This window comes from Lissotriton vulgaris, chromosome 6 (assembly GCF_964263255.1).
Source record: "Lissotriton vulgaris chromosome 6, aLisVul1.2, whole genome shotgun sequence".
In the NCBI taxonomy this organism is placed as follows: domain Eukaryota; kingdom Metazoa; phylum Chordata; class Amphibia; order Caudata; family Salamandridae; genus Lissotriton; species Lissotriton vulgaris.
This window is the reverse complement of record NC_141694.1, coordinates 432,765,472-432,788,856: the sequence shown is the minus strand read 5'-3', so window position 1 is coordinate 432,788,856 and position 23,385 is coordinate 432,765,472. Positions and strand designations below refer to the sequence as shown.

Here is a 23,385-nt window from a genome sequence, read left to right as displayed (position 1 = left end):
ATCTCTTACTTTTATAGTTCAGTCACTTCGATTTACTTCTATATTATTTTATTTTATGTTATTTTTCTCCCTGCACCAGCGAAAATGTGTGCTTTTCACTTCATAACAATAATGTCTAGATGCAGAACGATGTCATAATATTAAACAGATCCCTCAGTTTATGGTGACATTCGGAGGAAAGGTAAATACATGCTAGTTAAATAAAATGTAGCAGCACACATCCATAAAGTAGGGGAAATTCCGTAAATCTGAAATAGACAAATGTGTGCCTTATTTTTATGGGCTGTACGCAATATTTAAGCACCGTGTTAGTGTGTAGCCTTACTAGTTTGTTTCATTCAAACATACACTTTGAGTACCTGTTTGTTTTCGAATCTTGAGATGAACAGAGGTGCTAATCTTGTAATGTCTGTTGACAATAACTTGCTCCTCAGTTCAACCATTTTATATTTGGAATTTGAAAATATATTTTTAGAAATGTATCAACCAACAGACCTACAACAGCAGTCTGTGATACAACTTTGTAGGTATTTTTTGAGAGAATTCTGTCAGTTACATGAATATAAATAACTACACCTTGAACATGACTATCTTTAAGGAGAAAGTTGTGTATCCAGTCATAGAATCAAAGTTGGGAGAGTTAAGCTTGTGGTGTGGTACTTCCCTTTAACAGTTTTAGTTTCAGTGGCATAATATTGTAATGTCTAGTACAGATACAAACCCCCTAATGTCCACTGTACCTATGCGATCATCATTTATTAGAGGATTGTATCTCTCTAATATGCTAACAGACTTCCAGATTTTGGTAGATGGCTGAATATTATGGTGTGATTAATGTGATGCTAAATTCAAGATAGCCAAACACAAAATAGAGCAGTTGGTGATCTTGAAGGTTGTTGAGGTTTCATGTTTTCCAGGCCCACGGCATCCCATCACACGAAGGGCAGAAGGGTTGCTGCTTGTGTTAGAATAAGAATATCCCTAGTCATACCCTATAACCATTCAGCAGTGGGTGCTTTGTATCAGGAAAGGATGAAATATGTGTGTTTTGTATTGTTGTAGTACAAGTCAACAAAACCATTAGGGAGGTCTGGTTGCCTGCCTTAGTATGCACCTCCCCAGCTTGAACTGTAGTACAAAACAGTGTATCTTGAATAGATGGCAAACATACACCTGTGCCTCCTTCTACTAGAATGCAACGTAAGTGTGCTACAGCAAGTTGTCCCATGTGGCATTGGGTAAGTAGACATTTAGAAAGATCTAGCTTTGAAATATTATTCTCAAGCCCTTACGTTGCAGGTATAAAGCTGGATTATGGATTGATGAGTTATTTAGATAGGGCTGATTACTGTGAGATTGCTTTAATAATAGGGTTTTTTATCACAACTTTGCCATAAACAAATATCACAAACATTATGCATCATTTGTCTAATCTCTGATACAGCTGACATACGTGCACCTGAAAAGTGGCAATAAGTGTCACAAGTGCTTGGAAATAATGTCGCTGTACTCCTGATGTACAACAGAATGCTGTGCCATTGTGTAGAATTGCTTTATTGCAACATAAGCTATATTGTTGGTAGGGACAGGTATAGGCCTCAAACATGCGTACGATTCTGAGGGGCTCACAGTATGGCAGTAGCTATTGGTGTATGGCAGTAGCTATTAGAATTACCCTAATAGCAAATCTGTTAGTAAGTGTAGCAGCACTCCTGGCCTCATGGGTTCAGCCCTTTTTATCTGCACCCCTGTGGAGACTGCCTATTGGCTCTCACTGCTAAAGATCAGTCCAGTTTTCCATTCAGCTGGGGTCGCCTGAATATTGTCAAATGTGAGATAGTGTAGATAAAGTGCTATTTGTGTGATCTTGGACTTTTGACTCTGAATCTTTTCCACATCTGCTGCAAGTCTGGGACATTCAGACTATGATCTTTATGTTTGGTGCCGTGGTTCCAAGGTTCCTTGGTGTCCTGATGTTGCCTCATGCCTTCTGGCACATGCAAACTCTGCAGTAGAACCTTTGCCTTCATTGATCCAGTACACTTGGACAACATCCACATATCAGAGGTGGCACCCTAGGACCTTCAATGGTCATTGATCCAGGCCAACCTGACATGATGCAGACCATTTTGCCTACCCCATCCAAAGCTCACAGTAGTGACAGACCCTTTTTCTCTGGACTGGGTATGTCAGCTGGATGATGTAGAGATAGTAAACTTCTGATCGCCTGTGGAGCAGCATCAGCATATAAACCTTCTGAAGCTATGAGTCATATGCCTGGTCCTCAAAGTTTCTCTCTCTTCCATCAAGGGCAAGTCAGTCCAGGTCCTGACAGAGAACATGATGGTCATGTGATACTGCATCAAGCAGGGCAGAGTGGTATACTGCATGCTCTGTTTAGAGACTGGTAGGCTGCTGTGCCTGCAAGGGATGACCCTGACAATTAATTCTGGCAGGCTCCATGAATATTTGGCAGACGAGGCCACAGGTATCATCTTGTGCATCAAAAGTGACAGCTACTGCTTTAGTTGGCTCAGGATGTTTTTACACAGTTGGGTTTGCCCTCAATCGATCTGTTCAATAGCACTAAGAATGCCCAGTGACCAGCCCTTTGCATCTTGGAATTATCTTCTCAAGGCTCTCTACTAGAAATGGTGTGACTCTGGCCTCCTTTATGTGTTCACGCCTCTGCCAGTGAGTCAAGGGTCTTGAATAAGATCTGGAAGACCCGGGCTCAACTCACCTTGGTAACCTCGGATTGGGCTACCTCCTTGGGAGAATATGCTGTCCCAGCAGGGGGCCGAGTCCTGCACCTGAACGTCTTGAGAGACTCAGGGGGACCAACTGAGTGGCTTTGATCTACCTCCAGATGTGGTGTATGTTATTTTGGCAGCTCACTGCTCGTCAATGAAGCCCATCTGCTGTGGGTGCTGAGCAACATTCATCACCTGCCATGCAGACAGATGGGTACATCCTCTTCGGTTAAGCTATGTAATGTTCTTTTGTTGATTTTGCCTCTAGCCCATCAAGGCTTTGCTGTTGCCATGTCTAAATGTTATTTATTAGTCTTTCGGTCTTTCTTTGTTTGCCCGATCATCACACTTTAATCAAGTTACTCATTGTGATGCATATTAATTTGTATATATGTCCGTCTGCTGCATCCCTGTAAGGTGAAGGAACTGCACCGGTTGGATCCCCAGTAGACCATTAGTTTAAACATTGGCAGAACTAACGACCCCTGAGTTTACATTTAACTGTTTGTTTGATTTGGCAGCGCAAAGAAATGGAACCAAGGTGAATTTTTTTAGGCTCTGTCTAAAAAGTGTGTCTTCAGGCTCATTCCAACAGGGTTAAAGCCATGACTACTGCCCTGGCTAGAGGTGTCACAGTGTTGGACTGCAACATGAACGTCTGTCCATAAATTCACCAGGCACTATTATATCAACTCATTGACCCGCAGGGAAGGTCCTTTTATCAGCTTGGTCCTGCAGGACTGCCTATTAAATAGTCCACTCATCGGACCCACATCCTTTGGGAGGGTCCTGCTTTTTGGAACTGTTTCAAAAGGTGAGGACGCTGCAGTTAGACATATCCATCAGAAAAACAAGTTCCTTATCTTTGGTGGTGATCTTTCAGGTGGCTACTCAATCTAACCACAGCTTCCTCATCACCCATCTACCTCCCCATTCTATGGAGTGAACTTCTAATAGGTTATAAGGTTCCAAGTTAGGGATCTACTTCTGATTACATCCTAATTTGTCCGTTGTTCCACATTTGAGCTTGCAGAAATACTCAGTAAACTGACACCAGTGTGCGGGGAAGACACCTATATTTGGCTCTGTGTCATCACTTCAGAAGGTGAGATGGTGGTTCCATGGAGTCCGATAGCACCCCAGTGCACGCAAGTTATTGTAGAAAAAAATCCAAATCCAGTTTAGCACTTGGGAGGTTTCAAAAGATGAGAAATCTGGAGTCATAAAAAGTATCCCCTGGGAAGGGCATTACCAATGGTAAGTAGAGTGTTCTTCATTTATCAATCCATTCTTCTCCATTGAGAAATGAGTTCCTTTAATGGTTGGCCCAGTTGGTATCAATCTTTTTTGTTTTGCCTTAATTATTGCCTTAATTTCACACGCAGCAGATCACATCCCTGCAGCCCATGCTTTAATGAATATTATAGTTAGGGTGAGCAGATGCTACTAGACCCACTAAGGGCAAAAAGGAGAAAAGTATTTCAAGTTAGGTATTGGGGAAACGGTCTAACAATTACGGCAGGTGACTACTGGAACACCCATCCACATCAGGCCAAACAAAACTATGAAAACGTAACAGACGACTGATTGCATAACTTGTGCTCTAAATAGGAGGACTACACACAGTGATCCACGGGGCCGTTCTAATTCTACATTTCAATGATTATAGTTCAATTTTAATAGTATATTATAATATAATAGGGTTATCTAATTTACTTTCATTGGTTGATTTGATCCGGAAGCCACTACTTATTATGGAATTACCATATTTCACTCACCAAGAGAAAGAACTAAAACACAAAAAAGATTTTTTAATTCATACTGAGATATTTTCCAAAGTATATTACTCATAGTTTGAAATCACCCCAAGGAAACTCCAACTTACAAATAAAAGACTTGCTTGATGAAGTAGAACTCTTAAATACAAGAATGAATCTCCTTGTAATGCTGAGACTTAATGTGGCCTTTCTACTTATCCTTGGAGGAGCGAAGTTAATCGCCCACCCGTACTTTCTACATGTCTATCCATGTATAAAGCAGATATGCGCCTCCAGAGATTTTCTTGAATGTATTCTATGCTCTGTCCACTGGGTCCTGGAAATAATCACTTTTTGCTAACTGAAGGAAACAAGACACTGTATACTAGGATTTAAATCTTAAAATAAACTAAGGTTGCAGAAGTCAAATTTGTGTTCAGCATCCACTTAAATCATGTTTGGGCGACAGATGTATATGGTTTGGTTTTACTAAATAATACTGTAATATAATTTTAGAACAGTGCTATGCCATTTGCCAGAATGCTGCTACATACAGGCACACACAGCAATATTTTAGCTGCACTCTTTGTTATTAATACATGGTCCCATAGTGCTTCACACTGTATTTTGACAAGGTACACAGCCCTTGTTTTTTCCTTTGAATTCAGATGAATAAGTGCATCAGACAGGGTCGCCAGCAGTAATGTAAAAAAAATACTTTGTCACTTTGGAATGCCTTTACATAGTTAATACATAACAGCCAAAGCTGCAATGCATGTAGCACAAAAGCAATTATTATGTAAAAGTAATACTTCCCACCAGTGGTACATCATTTGGGAATTCAACTATTTTTCTCCAAATGCCAGCTCATAAGCTCTGAAAATACAAACATTTCCATCTCAAATGCACAATTTTAAATTTTGGTATAAGCATATTCAGCAAAGCAAGCACTTCTAATTTAGAAGGGAGGGATGCGCACATGAGAGCTACTTACAGGTATCTGAAGCGCTACCAGTACCCCACGAGCTACGTGTTGGATAGGTCTGTTCTACTTGTATCAACAAGAGGGCAAGTCAGCATTGTTTGTTCACCTAATGTTAAAAGGCGTGGCCAAAAATATTTTAATATCTTTACCACTAAACCAAAAAATGGGTTTGAACCAAATTCCACTGTTCTATTTCTCTGTTCTTAGAGATGAATTAATGCACTGTGTTACACATAACAAGGAGATTAGTGTTTAATCAAATGGATGCAGAATTCGGTTAATATTTCGTCCAAAGGCTTTACACATATGAGGTGGTGGTATTTTGTTGTTTGAAAGGATTAATCTGCTGTTTTCTTTTATGGTTGTATACAGTACTTCAGAAGATTTATGAAGTTAACTGTTTTCTTAGTTGATGGTAGGCTGAGCTTGTCAGTAATCCTCAGTGTTATTTTGACTCATCTAGTGATAGCTAGTTTCATGCTTTCTGTGGTCTAAACCTATCTTCCCCATTGCCCTGTATATTTAATAGGAGCTGTGTGCTGACCTAGAAGCTAAGGAGGTGATATACAAGAACCTGATGCAGAAGGGCCAGCGCATGCTTGCAAGATGTGCCGACTCCACTGAAACACATGTTGAACAGGACTTAAACAGCTTGCAAGAGAAGTGGGAGTCCATAGATGCAAGAATCAATGAAAGAAAGGTATGCTGTTTTGTTTCAGGTGATAGATAAATGACTTCAAATTTTGTGTACGTTGCATATATCTCATTTTATATACGCGGGTTTTGCATCAATAAAAGGAGAACTTTTTAATGCTTAAAACACCATTTCAAAGTATTTATCTCCACAAGTGAGAATGATATATGAGCAGACGGCTTTCACATTTCGGTTTCATTCAAGCTTTGAAGGCTACAGCATATGTTTGTAAAAATGCATAAATATGCTTCCAAAAAAGCATTTTAAGGTGCCAGATAATGCGTGGAGCCAATTAAAATGAATGCGGGTGCCTTTGTCTTTAGTTAGTTTTCATGAGGTAAAAGTGCACTTATTTATGAATGGACATGTTGCAGAAATCAACACTTACCCATGCAGCTTTTGTACACAGACTTTCTTGTCAGAAGTCCACAGCACTTCACATTCTCGGACTCAAAGTCCTCACCTTTACTATTATAAACTCTAGTATGACCCTTGCCCTCATTGATCTGAAGAAGAAATAGTTTATTTCTTTATGATAAGCCTATGCTTGACACCACTACTCAAAGCGTCTCTCAGGAACCCCTCAATGCACAATGATCCAAAGAGTTTCATGTGAAGCCACAGGATTCGTATTGTTATTGAAAACTGATGCCTGCTGATGAGTACAAATGTGAGACTGGTCTAATGATATACCCTGATAAGTTCTGTGGCTAATTAGTTAGATAGTGCTGAAAAACAACTCCCGAAAATAATCTGGCCTGACATGGAATATTGCCTGTATGCGCAGCAAAAGTGGTGTATTGTCGATCAGTGAGTGAAGTTATATGAGGCCCTGCAGTGCAATGCCTAACCCAGTGCTGAATTTGTAAAACAATAAGTGCCAGGGCCCTCGTCAGAAGGCCACTTTAGCTTGCACGCCCATTGCCCCTACCAGTGCTGCCACTGACCTACCAACTCTACTACTAACCATCAAACTCTGAAACTATGACAAGACTAATCCAGGCCACCCAAAGCCATAAATAAGAATGGCTTGGGTGGCAGGTATTAGTCATCTTGTTTGTAAACTGAATTACAGTGTGTTGTGCTCATTCCAAAATTAGACAGACAGTGCCACCACAAGGCAGACTCTCATAAGTGCCAATATTGGCAATTAAGTTCTGGCAACGAACGCAGGAAACCACCAGCTCAAATGAAGCACTGGCTAACCCGTCATATAGAGAGGAGCACACTTGTCCCTTTCCTCCTTGATGGACACCAGCACCATCAATTGAAGTATCTCTAATAGCTCTGCCGTCTTGCAGAACCTTTTTGATACATACACATGCACACTGACACCTTGAATCCTGCAGTATAGGCCACCGTGTGTATGCCAATGATACCCAGATGTACCTCAAGTTAGATGATGTTCTTGTAGACTGCCCGCAAATAGTAAACACCATGAAGACTATTCATGAGTGTGCGTAGTCCATCAAGCTTTGTTTCAACAGACAAAGAGAGGTATTATTCAAGGGTCTTGTTTGTGCATCAGCATTCCGTTTCACCTGGCTTGATTGGTGAGTCCCCCTCCCCCTGATAGCGTTACATAAAGTCTATATCCTGTATTTGTTGCTTGACAGTGACCTATACTTTACCCCTCAGATAAATGAAATGACCAAGACTGCATTCTCCAGGTATACCTTTACTGGGATACTCGCACCCACAACTCCTCTTCCTCAAAGTTAGCGTGCTCTGTAGTTGTATCTCAGCTGGACTATTGCACCACACTATTTATTGAGCTGCTAAGAATAGACATTGCCAAGTTTCAAAGAGTTCTAAACTATGCCATACTGAACATATGGAGAGAGAGACATTCAATCATATTGTGCCTATATCAAACATGGCTGAATTTTAAGTTTGGAAAAACTAGTTTAGGTACTCAAGAGAGCGGCCAGGTAATCATTTGTGCATGCAATATAAGGTGTTGCATATGGCTCTGTTTGATCAGAAGTCAACATCTGATCTGACAATGGCTACTGATCAAAGAAAAAACACAATCCTTCAGACACTTATTGATTTCCCTAAGTATGATAGATGCTAGTGTGCTTCCAACTGTTCTAAAACGTAATTATCATTCTCACATGGTGGTCATTGCTTCAGATATCTTATGAGACTGCACTGTGTCTTATGAGCGCCTACCAGTCTTTCTTTGTGCTGTGTTTTTGCCTGCCAGTCCCAGCTCTCTAAAGTTTCTAACCAGGAGCGAAAATCAAAAAACATAAAACCTCAATAATTACATGAGTCTACCAAAAGCAGGTAGTTACGGAGGAGTTACTAGACCACATTACATTCTCGTTAGTATCACTGGAAATCTAGCCAAATATAGATGGGCGTTTAGAATAATATAAAAGAAAAGATAGTGGGCAAGAAAGACTCATAATAAAGTAAATACCTGATAGTGGAAACACTTGTATTTCATACATAAAATCCTCCAGACCTCCTTCCAAAGAAGTCTTGTGATTGGACATCATTGTGTGTGTGTCTGTGTGGGTGTGTTACCGCTACAACGCATCTTTTACAACGTAATGCTGTTACAACGCAGCTATTACATCGCAAATACCATTACAATGCATGCCATTACAACGCATGGCATTACATAGCAGATGGTATTACAACGCATACCATTACATCGTAAGTATTGGTAAGTATTTAATTTTTTTTTAATTTTATTTATTATGTTATTATTGATTTAATTATTATTAATTATAAAAAAATATTTATTTCGTTTTTAAATATTATAAATTAAATATATTAATTGAAGTATTTTTAAAAATAAGTATGAGTATAGGAGTATATGTTTTGGGGTACTGATGTATATGTTTTGGGGTGTTTGGGTATTTTTAGGTTTTAGGGCAGTGTTTGGGTTTTGGGGTACAGGGGTGTTTTTAGGTTTTAGGGCAGTGTTTGGGTTTTGGGGTACAGGGGTGTTTTTAGGTTTTAGGGCAGTGTTTGGGTTTTGGGGTACAGGGGTGTTTTTAGGTTTTAGGGCAGTGTTTGGGTTTTGGGGTACAGGGGTGTTTTTAGGTTTTAGGGCAGGGTTTGGGTTTTGGGGTACAGGGGTGTTTTTAGGTTTTAGGGTAGGGTTTGGGTTTTGGGGTACAGGGGTGTTTTTAGGTTTTAGGGCAGGGTTTGGGTTTTGGGGTACAGGGGTGTTTTTAGGTTTTAGGGCAGGGTTTGGGTTTTGGGGTACAGGGGTGTTTTTAGGTTTTAGGGCAGTGTTTGGGTTTTGGGGTACAGGGGTGTTTTTAGGTTTTAGGGCAGTGTTTGTGTTTTGGGGTACAGGGGTGTTTTTAGGTTTTAGGGCAGGGTTTGGGTTTTGGGGTACAGGGGTGTTTTTAGGTTTTAGGGCAGGGTTTGGGTTTTGGGGTACAGGGGTGTTTTTAGGTTTTAGGGCAGTGTTTGTGTTTTGGGGTACAGGGGTGTTTTTAGGTTTTAGGGCAGGGTTTGGGTTTTGGGGTACAGGGGTATTACGACTTTATATAAATTAAATTAATTAAATTAATTTTATTTAATTTAATTAAATTAATAACAATATTTACAAATATTAATTTAATTGTATTAATAAACGATTACAATTAAATTATATTACTTAAAAATGTTTAATTAATTAAATTCTTTTAATTTTATTAAATATAATTATTTTATGTATTATTTATAACTTAATTAAATTATAATTATATTTATTGTAATTAATTGCATTATATTATTTTCTATTTATAAATTTTTTATATATCATTATTTATATTATTTTAAATATATTAAATTAATATATTATTAATTTAATTGTATTAATAAACGATTATAATTAACTTATTTTATTTAAAAATGTTTAATTAATTAAATTCTTTTAATTTTATTAATTATAATTATATTATTTATTATTTATAACTTAATTAAATTATAATTATATTTATTGTAATTAATTACATTATATTATTTTCTATTTATACATTTTTTATATATCATTAATTATATTATTTTAAATTACTATAATTAAATTAATTACTGTTTTAAAAATGTTATATTATTTTTATTATTTTAAATTAATTTAATTAACTTTATTACATTTTTTAAAAAAAAGATATACTTACCAATACTTACGATGTAATGGTATGCGTTGTAATACCATCTGCTATGTAATGCCATGCGTTGTAATGGCATGCATTGTAATGGTATTTGCGATGTAAAAATCGCGTTGTAACGGAACGCGTTGTAAAACATCGCATTGTACTGACACCAATCCGTCTGTGTGTACGTGTGTGTGTGTGTAATATATATTACCGAGTTATATTCATAGTTAGGACCATATTTCCAAAGAAGAATCAATTTGTGGTTTGCTTATAACTTTGGTGTTGCTTCAAAATCTTCATTAAACTTTCCCCAAAAAAGTCTCATCCACCCCAGCTCCTTCCTGAAAGGTGTCAGGGTGATCAGTCAAGTGGCAACTGAGAAAAAGAGGGAGTCTCAAAACAGATTTCCCCCATTCTTTTTGCGTAAGGATAATTAGACACAGCTACAGCCAAAATGGCTGAACAGAATTACAAAAGAATTGGCAGAAAGCTAGCCGTTTGGTAGAAATCTGGCTTTTTGTGATTTGCTGATTCCATGCTGTAGTTTCAGAGAAATTAAGATGTACAAAATATAGATATTTCACACCACAGAGGATCAACGGAGCCAGCAGTTCTCAAGATGAAATCTGTTTGGCTGCCACCACATCTACAAAGATGTGTCTGCAGCCATTTTAGGACTCTGTTCTGAAACAAAGTATAAAAAGATATAAGGGCGCAGGGTAGGGGGATCCCAAAGATTTTTTTTTTAAATCTTAGCTTGAGTTTGCTGTGTATCCGCGAATTCACTGTAAAATATTTTTGAGAAATGCAGATTCCTGTGTTTTAGAAAAACAAACCTCTGGGTAGACCATGGCCCGGGGAGGGTGGCAAAATATATTTCATAGGGGAGGGCGTATGCTGCGCCCTTCTATACTCTCCTTGAGACGCCAGGGACCCCATCCCTGCCGGGACCGATTGGTTATTAATGGGGAACGAGGGTGAAAACCCACCACCCCTATCCTCCTTCAGGCCGTGGGAATCCATCCACTGTGGCCGTGTTACAAATTGAAGGGAGGGGGCATGCAGCCCACCTCCTTAACCCATACTGTGGCATGGGTACACCATCTGCTGGGCTGGCTCTGTGACAGTGTCCCGTGGACCCCATACCCCAGACCACCATGATTTCCCAAAGTGTAAGGGGCTCCAGTTCAGCAGGAGCAGAAAGCTGCTCCCACCGGGTGGCAGCACAAAACTTTTTTTCTGCACTCTTGCAGGCAGGGAAACTCAGAATTGCTTTCACCTGGAGAGGGGGTGGGAGGGGCAAAAGAAACCTGATCTTGCTGAGTGGGGGAAATGCCAATCTCCTGCTGACCAAGGATGGGAGCTGGCATTAGAGCCAGCAGGGGTGTGGGAACCTTGAGACTCCCCCCACAAATCTCAACATTTAAAATGCTGTTGGGTGCCCCTGGTGGGCACTAGGGCAACCCAGGTTTTAAAGAAGCAAAACGGGTTGCCTATCTTGCACAGTCCATGAGGTAATTTGCATAGGGCTAGCAGGACCGCAGGGGCCCTGGGGCTACCCCGATACTCCTAACAAAAATAAAACATGTAGCTGGTCTAGATGGGCACCTGGATACTCAAAAAATCAACATGCATAATAAATGATCTTTTGGGCCGCTCATTCAGTATTCACTGTTCCAAGCAAGGATCGCCCTGTAATGTCCTACAAGAACTTTTAATGATTTTGTGTTAAGTCTGGTTGTGACCCTAGAAGCTTCAGTTTGAGTGCAGAACCCCCTTTTGGTTGGTTCGACTGATATAATCTGTAGTTTGGAAACTGTTAGGAAAAGACTCAACAATATGTTGTTTTAAAATAAAAGTTTATAAAAATGCATTTCACAATAACTTTGATTAAACATTACACTGTGTAAACTAATGAAATAAACATTTGATTATATATATTGGTCTTTAAAAAAAAGACAATAGATGTGCTTTGTGCATGTTGATATACTGATCCCTGCATAAAGCCAATAGGCCACTTTTTAGGTCAAAGCCTACTAGGCAGCACAGCTGTCAGGTTGCCAAATACTTCTTGGGTATATGCTGAAAGCTGACCTCAGAAAGCATTCCACCCATTGCTTACCATTGACTTTGCCTTTTGTCTTTTACATTTCATTGCTTCCTATATTTGCTGGCTTTATTTGTTTTGGCTCATACTAATTATGATCGTGTCTGCCATGGAGCAGAGCCTTTTTCAAATCTCTCTGATTGGGGCAGTCTGTTCTTTCATTAGCGCTCGCTTTCTGGGAACAACTTTTTCCTTTTTGTGAAGCACTCCATGAGAGCGTATGTTTTCCATCTGTGTCTCTTGTATGCATTGCCCCTCCATTTCTCAGGGCCACCAAGCTCCACATTGCTGTCTCGCTTGTGTGCCTTTGTTGCCACCCACCTCCTCCCACTCTCATTGATCTCTTTCTCACAGCGGTGGCTCCTCTGCTATGGCGGAAGAGCGTCTCCACCTTTGCCAGCTGCAAAACTTGAAAAAAAAAGCAATATTAAAGCAAGTTTATTATCGTTTTATTTTTATCTATGCCGTGGAGTCCTGGGGAGAGAATGACAGGCACTGGGGGAGTGATAGGTGCACTGTTCTCAGTGTGCATGACGATTTGGCCGGCCGTCTCAAACCGTCATTTGCACTAAAGCTCCCTTCAACCCGAGCGGCGATGCCGGTTTGGAAAGAGCAGGCACAGGCTCCCAGTTCCCCTCAGAGGACAAATTGAAGGTGCCGAGGCCTATCCTGATCTTGCTGTATTGCTGTGAGAGCAGGGCAGTCTGGGAGCCTGTGCCTGTGCCTGCTGTGAAGCCAGAAGAGTGGCAATGTGTTGGAATTCAGGTAAGTTTTTTTTTTTAGTTTTGGTTTTGTCCCCTTTTCCCCCACCACTTTGACCGGACACCAGTAGCAACTGGTCTCTCAATGTGCTTCTGTCTGCTTTCGGCTGTCTTCCAACCCTCCACCGGTTCTGGAAGACGGCCAGACGTGGGTAGGTCCTGCGCTTCAGAAGTCCTGCACACAAGTGCTTAACCCCTCGTCAACTTGCAAGTACCTTGGATCACGGTTGGGGCCATTTGACCACCCTTCTAGGTGTTTTCCAGAAGATATACTCATTTCACCACGTTTTGCATACCATTACTGCCCCCTCTAGAGTAGATGAGCATCCCTGAAGAAATGCCAAGATCTAACTGGACAATTTAGGGCATGAAACATGTCGACCACCTCCATTCCACAAACATCACCCTGAGCTCAAGAGGGTATAATCTCCCCTCTTCAGCCAAAACTTTTCAGTTGGTTGTTTTTACTTATGGCACAGGAACCCAATGAATACATTGTTTTTTGGGAATCATATAGCTATTTTTAATTACCACTTTTCTTTTTCCCACCTCTACTCATTACACATAAGCCCCACCACCCCTTTTTAGCTTCACGTTGGCAACCAGTGAAGACCTCCGGGAAAGACCCTCTTTGCGGTGCCTGTTGTGCATTGCAGCACCGGCCCAACGAGGAGCTGCCTAATGATGAAGCATGACACCCTCCGGGCTGTGTGAGGGCTTTTGCTCTTAATTGGAGCTACTCCACCTTCGGTTCTACTTAGGCAGAAGGAACACCTGGACCCCTCCCCAGTTTCCCCTCATCCTTCCCACTCTTTAAGAACAGCATACCTTTGCTTATTGTCATAGCCTCACAAGGACAGCCACCAATACTCTAACAAAAAGGCTCATGTGTGCAGATTAAGACTTTCATCCCCGTGCTTGCTGCCCAGACACCCATATGCTGCCTCCTCCTGTTGGCTCCAAGTTCAAACTTAAAGTGAGATCTATTAAAAGTGACAAATGAAACTTTTGAAAATCGCAAACTTTGAAAACATTTAGTTAAAAAAAAAGATTTCTGGAATAAAGTAGTGCAGCAGTCTGAATTCAGGCATATGTAATGCCTCATACTCAAAGAAATTAAAAGGACCATTAATAATCACCTAAGTAGTCCTCCTAATTAATTGTCCTCCAACTCAGAATTTTGTATGACATTGTCCAGCTGTGGAGTATTCTTGTAATAATAAGCCATGTTCTGAAGCATTGCTGAAAGTAAAGAAAAAAAGTACTATGACATGTCAGAGCTGGCCACGTCACATCACCTTTTTTCTTTACTTTTACTCATGTTGCACAACATGGCTAAACAAAATATTGACAAAGCCAATAGCTCTTGCATAGGCTCGACCTATTGGCTTAGTCAGTGGTTGTTATATATTAGTGTTATGAGCCTTTGACAAAGTCTGTTGGTCTGTCTTACTGAAAATGGCACCCTTTATATTGTAGCGTCACACGGTCAGCCGTATGCACCTGTGGGGTTTGTGTGCCGGGCTCTACAACCACAGCCACATTGAGCATTGCTGAAGGCCATGCATGGGCTTGGCTGCCAGCGCGGGATGGCTGTAGGGCCTGCTCACATGCCCATGCCATGGATAGACATGGGGTTGACTGCCTGCAAGGCATTGTACACATGCCCCTATATGCGGTTTGGGGTTGTCATTATGTATGGTAATAAAATATTACTGTACGTTAGAAAAGCCCTAGAAATTCACTGAATAACACCAAAGTTTAACATGACGTTATAGTTAGTTAAGGTAATAATATGTTATCATGTATTAGAAAAACTTTAGAAATTCACTGAAAAAAATAAAGATTAAAGCAACTTTAGAGATAGGTGAAAATATTAGTTAAGACATCCAGTTTTAAAGGAACCAAACCACTGAAATTCACCAGGTATAGTTACCTCAAGTAACTATAACTCGTGCCGTAAATTATAAGTCGCGCCCTCACAATTCACTACTAAATACCACACATATTACATCACTCACAACATGTTCTATGACACCATTGATAACAGCACTGCAGTATCTGAAATGACATCATTGATGACATCACAAATTATAGTTTCTTTAGTGCACGAGTTATAGTTACTTGAGATAACTATAACGTGAATTTCAGTGATATTTTTGTTTGAAATGGTATGTGTTAACTGACATTTTCATCTATCACTTCCCTTTAAACTTTGTTTTTTTCAATGAATATATTATATATTTGTATGTGTGTGTATATATATATATATATATATATATATATATATGTATATCAGTTTCCAAATCGCTCTCGCCATCCTAGTGCTTAGGCGGTTCCCAAAACAGAGCACAAACTCCACTTTTCTTGCAGTTCGAATTTTATTTGACCCTTTCCTTAATATATATATATATAGAGAGAGAGGGAGAGAGATAAGTATGTGTGTATATCATTTAAATGTGTGTACATTTATATATTTTCTTTTAAGTACATACCTGTTTGCACCAAAATGAATCTAAGATATATTCTGTATTTGCAGACAAAACTGGAAGAGGCTCTCACTTTAGCCACAGATTTCCACAATTCTCTTCAGGACTTCATCAACTGGCTGACACAGGCGGAGCAAACTCTCACTATGGTTTCCCCAGCAAGTCTAATTTTGGACACAGTCCTGTTTCAGATCGATGAGCACAAGGTTGGTTTGGAGATAATATTTCAGTATATATTTGATTGCAGTAGTCCATGTTACTTTTGAGCTTGCTTTAGTGTGGGTTGCAGACTGGTCTTAAAATTAGGAAAGTTACCTACAGATTGCTGTTCTCAGTATCATGAGGGAAAACAACAGACTATTTTTGAATTTCTGTTAAGATACACCTTTCAGGAAATCAGATGCTTTCAATTATTTTGCTCATAAAAAACTGTGATTTACACTCTGCACTGGAATGTAATACATTTTCTAATTGTTATGTTGGTTTTCTTTTCCCAGCCTTACCCATTCTATAAAAGTAGGCCCCTAAACACATGCCCTTGCTATTCAGCCTGAAAAACCTTAGCTCTAGATTAGCCTGAGGTTTTACTCTGGATATAACTTTTTGAGCTCTCATTATGTGCAAAGTATGTAACAAGCCTTTCTGAAAACCTCCTTTAAAACCATTCCCCCGGTTAAAACTATGCACTTTCTAGGTGTTTTTCTTTGTCGTTCACTGTGCCATTTGAATAAGTTGCCTTTCTTTCATATGAATTGTCTGTGTTTAAGAACAAAATACTAGTATCTTTGTCGGTTAAAATTGTATTTTCATTTTTTGGAGATTGTCATTTTGTTTTTGAGGTCCTGGGCATGCTAGCCTTGAACGGCAAACAAAATGTAAAATATAGCATTTAGATGATTTGTGTTACTTCAAATGAGCGCAATGAAAATATGAAGAGTCTGTTTAAAAAGTCACCCATATGATATAAGCTAGTGAGGTAGTTCATTTGACAGATTCCTTCACTACTGAAATCTGGGTGTAACCGAACATTTGTTTTTGGCTCTATTCACAAAGGTAACTTCGGTCATAAAAGTAGCTTTACAGCGAAAACTAATTTTTTTGCACCTCCTAGGAATTCAAAAAGAGATTCCTGGCAGGCGGAATTGCATTTAATTATGTGGATTTCCCCACATAGAAATGTGCAGTAGAAAATGCTACCCAACGCGTTCCAAAAAGTGGACTGTCTTGCAAGTTTGGGAAAACCCATAAGCATGCACATTTGCGGGCATCCCCAGATTTACTTTTATTCCTTTCTTCTCTGGAAGTGCATGGAGATTTTCTGCAACCAAGGGCTTCAGCAACTCCCCTTTCAGAGTGTAAAGGAGAACGGATCAACTACAGGGTGTAGGGGAAGGGTGTTTTCTACAGTAAAAATAGAAAATGTTGATTTTCATAAGCATCTCTCCTTATCCTGAGTGTAGAATAGAAGCTGTTAGTAAAAGTCACATGACATCCCCATAGATACCCCAGAAAAGCTGTCTGGCGTAGTTTTCCAAGCATACCTCTTTGAATGTTTGTCAATAGAAAATAAATCAATAAAATTACGGTCAAGTCAGGGCTGAGTCGGGGTACCACGCAGGTGGACGGCGTCCCCCCACTTTTTTTATCGGGGGAGCCGTCCCCCTGCCAAACAGCTGGACTTCACCCTTTGGCTTCTCTGAGACATGGAGCTCGGAGCTCACAGTACGCTGTTCACGCGCTGACTTCTCAGATGCAATCGCATCCAAGGGGTGAGCGAGGGGAGGCAATGAGCGTGATGGTGCAAAGCACCTTTCGTGACGTCACTTCCTGTCATGACGTCACTTCCGTGGACAGCGCACCCCACTTCTTTTTTTATGGCTTGTGCCCTGGGTCAAGTGGACATCAAAAGCTTCTTCCGTTCTCTTACAACTTTTTCCTTGAATAGGGTACCCAGTGTAGAATCCCTGTAGGGCCCTTCTGCCTCACATCCTTCCAAGTGTGATAGGATAACAAGCTTTGAGTACATTAAAGACAAAGAACTATTTAATTGTTTGCTTTGTGATAAATCAGTCTGTAAAATATTTTGTATGCATTTATGATTGAAATGGCGCATGACATCTCCCAGTAGCGTATTAAATGATGTTTCTTGGTTTCAAGTTAGAAGAACGCTGTACATTGTTACGTGTTTACGTGAAAACATGAGCTAATGTGTAGTGTTTGCTTTTCTTTGGAAGGTTTTTGTGACAGAAGTGAATTCACATCGTGATCAGATCATGCAGCTGGATAAAACTGGAACCCACTTGAAGTATTTCAGCCAGAAGCAGGACGTTGTGCTCATCAAGAACCTCCTGATCAGCGTCCAGAGTAGATGGGAAAATGTCGTTCAGCGCTCTGTGGAGAGAGGGCGGGCCTTGGACGATGCAAGGAAGCGAGCCAAACAGGTATTCCCACAGCTGAGTCACACTGGTCTCAAGCTGCACTTTAAATCCCTGCCTGTCGGTAGACCTGCTGAAGGTCTGGGTTGAATGAAAGCTAGAGTGACTGAGAGGAGATGCCTCAGTTCATAGCACAGCCCTGCTCCTCAGTGCTTCTTCTGGCCTCACATACCTCAATGTTACTTAGGAAGCCAGGCATCCTGCACTGTCACTTGCAGTCTTTGAAGGAAACAAACATACATATGTTAGCATCTAATGCAGCAAGGAGCAGTATGTAACCTACAGCAGTACCAGGCATTGTTACAGGTAGATATTTATGTGCCTTCCATACCTACTTCAGATTAGAACATCCGAAGAAGAAAAATGTCTGACTTTTTTACAGTAGTAGGTAAAGTGAGATTTGGCACCATCTGACATTTTTGGAACCTATGTGTAAAGTGTCAGATCTAAAAATGCCTCAATTACAGCAGATTACCACATGCATTGTAGTCACAATTATTTTATAGATATGGTCGCCCAGTTCATAAATGTGAGTTTAACTCTTCAACTCACAATTTGTGCAAATTTGGGATCTGTGTCTCCTTCAGTGTTTCTTTGTATTCCATTCTTTGACCTTTCCTGTAATCACTGGGATGAATGTGTGTAATGTGTGCCTTGTACCTGCATGATGCAGTTACATTGAATGAGACTGCGGCACTGTGAGCTGGTCAGGCAACGCAGGGTGGGGACCTCAGTGCTCCACAGCCAGACTCCCACATGCTGATCATTACCTTTGTAGATTGTGCCACTGAGATACTCTAAATCCGCTAAGTGCATGTGCTGCGCGGCGTGGTCACCTCTCATCAGTAATCGAAGACTGCTTTCTTTTACAGTTCCATGAAGCCTTCACTAAACTTACAGAATGGTTGGATGAATCCGAGAATTCTTTGGATTCAGAGCTTGAAATTGCCAATGATCCAGACAAGCTTAAGGCCCAACTTGCAACACATAAGGTAAGCTTGTGGCTGATGAGATCCAGAGCCGCCCGGTGCCCTGCTGGGAAGCTGAATCACAGCACTCTTTCATCCCATGGAAGGAGCTAGATTTATGTCCTCTGAAGGGATAACAACATATTAAAGTGCTGGCACGCCTCCAAGTGCTAAAAGCGCGGATGGGATGTCTCCTTCTGACTACCATTCATCATGGGAAAACGAGATCAGCAGGGAGAGAGACACGCGCTGAAATATGGTGTAGAGTTTAACAAAATATTCTGACCTGCAGCCTATGAGGTGAAATGACTCAAAAGAGTCATGACTCGATTCACAAGAGGCATTTTGCACTTCTCCAATGTGTCGCACATTCCAGAACACTTGCACTTTTTTTTTTTACACGAGAACACATACATTTTTTTTTTTAGGCACAGGGAGATTAAGTGATTTGCCCAGAATCACAGGATGTTGAACCTGGGTCCCCAGCTTCGAGGTCGACCGCTCTAGCCACAATCCTACGTCCTCACCCCAGAGAGGATGCTTTGCAACCACGCCTTCGAATACACTTTAAAATATTTACAACAGGAGAAGCAGAAGAATATACATAATTTATAAATAACAACATTAAAACAACAAAATGTTTATATCTTAAAAAAACTAATACAGATTTGAACCGGAGGTTGGCGGTTTTCATATAATGCAGCCAAGTTATGGAACCGGCTTCCCGATCATATACGTCTGGAATCTAATCATCTTAATTTCAGAAAACAGCTTACAACTTTTCTCTTTCCGTGATTTGTTTTTAGTTTAGTAAGGTGCCACATTAAGCGCTGGGATGCCCTTGGGTAGCCATGCGCTATATAAGTGTGTATTCAATTCAATTCAACCCAACTATGGTATAGTTAACCCAGTGGATTAAGCATCCACTGCAGAGATAGGTGTATAAACTGCATTATATAGGTTCGAATTTGGATTGGCCAAGGCAGCCCATAATCATTTCCAACTTTCGAAACAGGCCGCTATGGGGAAGCTAAAGCAGAAAATGATTTTTTTTCTTTTTCTTTTTGTGCTTTTATATACATACAGCAAAAAAGTTGTTATATTAACAACATTCTTAACTTGTTTTCATGTGGTTCCGTCAGTCCACAGTTTTTGCCATTTGGAGGCATTGTAGACAATTGATACTACAAGTATTAAGTATTTATGTAAACATCAAGAAGCAATTCAGCTTGTGGAAGTCAGCATTTAAATGGTCAAGATTATTAATATTATGATTTTATCTCTATTTACTAAGTAAACACATTTTAAACACCACTGAAATAGGCAATGTCAGAGTTTGTTAAGATCATAACGACTAATGTAGAACACCCCAAGTGAAAACGCTTGCTTGTATAATTTGTGAGTGTGAGGATGATACAATAGGAGGTAGATTTTTTCTTTTTTGCCCAACCTTCTTTCCCCTTCCTTAATAATGCAGTTCAATAAATAATTACTGATGGTATACTGTGTGTTGGGCCTACAGTTCCATGCATCTCAGACACTATTTTGGCCTTTGACCTTGCAGCTTAGTTTGTGTTTGTATGATTTCCCTTTCCCAGCATGTGATCACTACTCTGTATGGAGCAGTATAGTGTGGTATAAAATAAAATACAAATTAAAGGATAACATCTTACATTTTAGAACATTGGAATGTTGGGAGCACCTCTGAAGACAAAGAAGTAGCTCTAGGCTGATAATGGCTGGTATAAGTCTTCAGCTCCAACATTCCAATGTTTGTCTTTATGTTTCTCCCTTTTTAGGTCTCGCCTGTCGATGCGCATGCGCATCGAGCAAGCGAGACTATGGTGGCTTAACCACTCTTTGTCCAACTTGCAAGGAATCGTGGCGATTCCTTGCAGTGCCCGTGACTTTTAAGCTCAATGCGAGCGAGACTATGGTGGCTTAACCACTCTTTGTCCAACTTGCAAGGAATCGTGGCGATTCCTTGCAGTGCCCGTGACTTTTAAGCTCAATGCGCATGCGCATTGAGCTTAAAAGCGCGTGCACGTCCGTCTTGTTTTACCCGCTCCGCCCCCTCCCCTTCCCGCCGTGTCGCATTTCTCCTCCCCCCTCACGCTGCATCTGAAGGGCACACCTCCGTCAGCAAACACATGCAAAGCAACAAAACCGCATTTTCTACACACATTTTTAAGGCCTTGGCCAGAGAATTTTGTAAACAGTCTCGTCGCCGGCTGCTTCTCCGCTGATCACCCGTCCTACGGCGCATAGTGCTAATGGGAGATATCTGTAGAGGAGGCAGGCCCCCGAGACCCGTCCTCTACCCCAGATGACACTGCAAGACCCGACATGCACGATCAGGCCTCCTAATAAACGTGCAGCGAAGCGCCTCGAGCGTAAGTGCCGACCAGCTTTCATGATGCGCTAAGTGTTGACGCATGGAATACTTTTTTTTTTTTTTTTTTGCTTATTAATATTTCACGGCGCGCATCTTACCCTTAAAGATGGCGGTCTCTTGGGAGGTATGCATCACCAGGCTTTCGGGATGGTTGACCTGGCTTCTTGGAGAGAGCGGCTCTTGCTTCACTCCAGGGAAAGGCACTGCAAACAGAAAAGAAGAAACCCCTCAGCCTTTGCATGGTACACCCCAGGAGAGGGAAATGCGCGCTTTATTTGTATGTGATTTCCCTGCGGCGCTGACCGTGTCCCGCCTGCGGTCGCTGCTTTGCATTGCACGCTGCTGGAGCAGGCAGGGCTGGGGCAGCGTGACCCCAAGATTACCTTTAGCATGGGCTGCTGACTCAAGATAATTAGGCAAGCTCGCACGACGCAGCAAAAGTCCACCTTGACGTCATACCTGGCCCCATGTCAGGAGGGCGACTTCCAGCCTGTCAAGGTTTTACAACCGAAAGCACCGAGCATGCTGGGAATCGTAGTCCTGTACGTCAATGGCAACGTTTAACTGTAAGCTGCAGCATGCCTGCCCCCCCTCACCCCCACACACTCTTACACCTCCCCATGTGCCTCCAAGACTCTCGTGAGCTAGCTATTCAGTCGCGCGCAAGACCAAAGGGTCTTCCATTTCTGGCATCGCACCTGACGAAGTGCTTCATACATAACAAGAGTAATTCAGAAACTAAAAACTGGTTTTTAATATAGCATTTAATTTCAAAGTTGTGTTGTTTCTAGTCACTGTATATAACAAGTGTTAGTGTTATGTAAGTGAATGACACACAATTTATCGAGCTGGGAAGGATCTATAGATGAGGTGGCCTTGCAAGGATTTAAAGCATTCACTTGCAGGTCAGAGCGGATATCAGCAGCGAGCGTTTAACTCTTCGAGATAACTTGCAGGCTGCATCTCCGCCTGAAGAAGTGACACGTTCCTCAGCGTTTCTTGCTACACAGCTCCTTCTGTTGCACCTACTTTCTGCCCTGGCCCCTCACCCTCTCCTTGAGGTGAGCTCGGCATCACCCTCGCTCATAGCCTCGAATCCATCACCCTGCTTCCAGTATGCACACCCCGAGCACGTCCTCGAAACACATTCCCATTCTGTCCATTCCTATGCATCATTCATTTATCACGCAGACACCTCTCAGATCCGTTTCAAAGCCAAACTGCAACTTTCTTGCACTCTCACTCCTCCTCACTCACCCTCAACCCCTCACCCTCAACATCAACCCCTCACCCTCACTCACCCTCAGCCTCACTCACCCTCACCCTCACTCACCCTCACTCACACTCACCCTCACTCACCCTCACTCACCCTCACCCTCACTCACCCTCACCCTCACTCACCCTCACCCTCACTCACCCTCACCCTCACTCACCCTCACTCACCCTCACCCTCACTCACCCTCACTCTCACCCTCACTCACTCTCACTCTCACTCACCCTCAACCCCTCACCCTCACTCACCCTCAACCCCTCACTCACCCTCACTCACCCTCACCCACCCTCACCCTCACTCACCCTCAACCCCTCACCCTCACACAGTGCAATAGGTCTCGGAGCATTTGAGTTAGAGCTTTTAGAAATGTTTATGGCTTTTTTTTTTAATTCTTTAGCATTGGCTACAGGAAACAAAAATGCTAAAGATTTACAAAAAAAACCATAAACAATTCTAAAAGCACTAACTCTAATGCTGCGAGACCTATTGCATTTCCAATGCTTGTTAATTTAAAGCATTGTACCCTAAGCGGGTGGAATGTTCTAATAGCCTTATCGCCATTCTGCCTTGAGCTATACCAGTTGCTAAAGGTATTTTCCCTCGTTCTGGACCATTGCCTGCAGCTTAGGCATATAACTCGGGTTCAGGGATTTTAACAACCG

General features: G+C 41.3%; 1 protein-coding gene across 3 annotated transcripts in view; it reads left to right on the top strand.

The window, feature by feature from the left end:
- The window catches only part of DST (dystonin), a 1,528,317-nt gene that overhangs the window by 1,435,413 nt on the left and 69,519 nt on the right, over positions 1 to 23,385 (top strand). For all 3 annotated transcript variants that reach the window (XM_086926448.1, XM_086926449.1, XM_086926451.1), the window contains 4 exons: positions 6,025 to 6,195; positions 15,703 to 15,858; positions 17,887 to 18,093; positions 18,960 to 19,079. In XM_086926448.1, the coding sequence (XP_086782574.1) occupies positions 6,025 to 6,195; positions 15,703 to 15,858; positions 17,887 to 18,093; positions 18,960 to 19,079 (654 nt within the window). The remainder of the gene's footprint in view (positions 1 to 6,024; positions 6,196 to 15,702; positions 15,859 to 17,886; positions 18,094 to 18,959; positions 19,080 to 23,385) is intronic.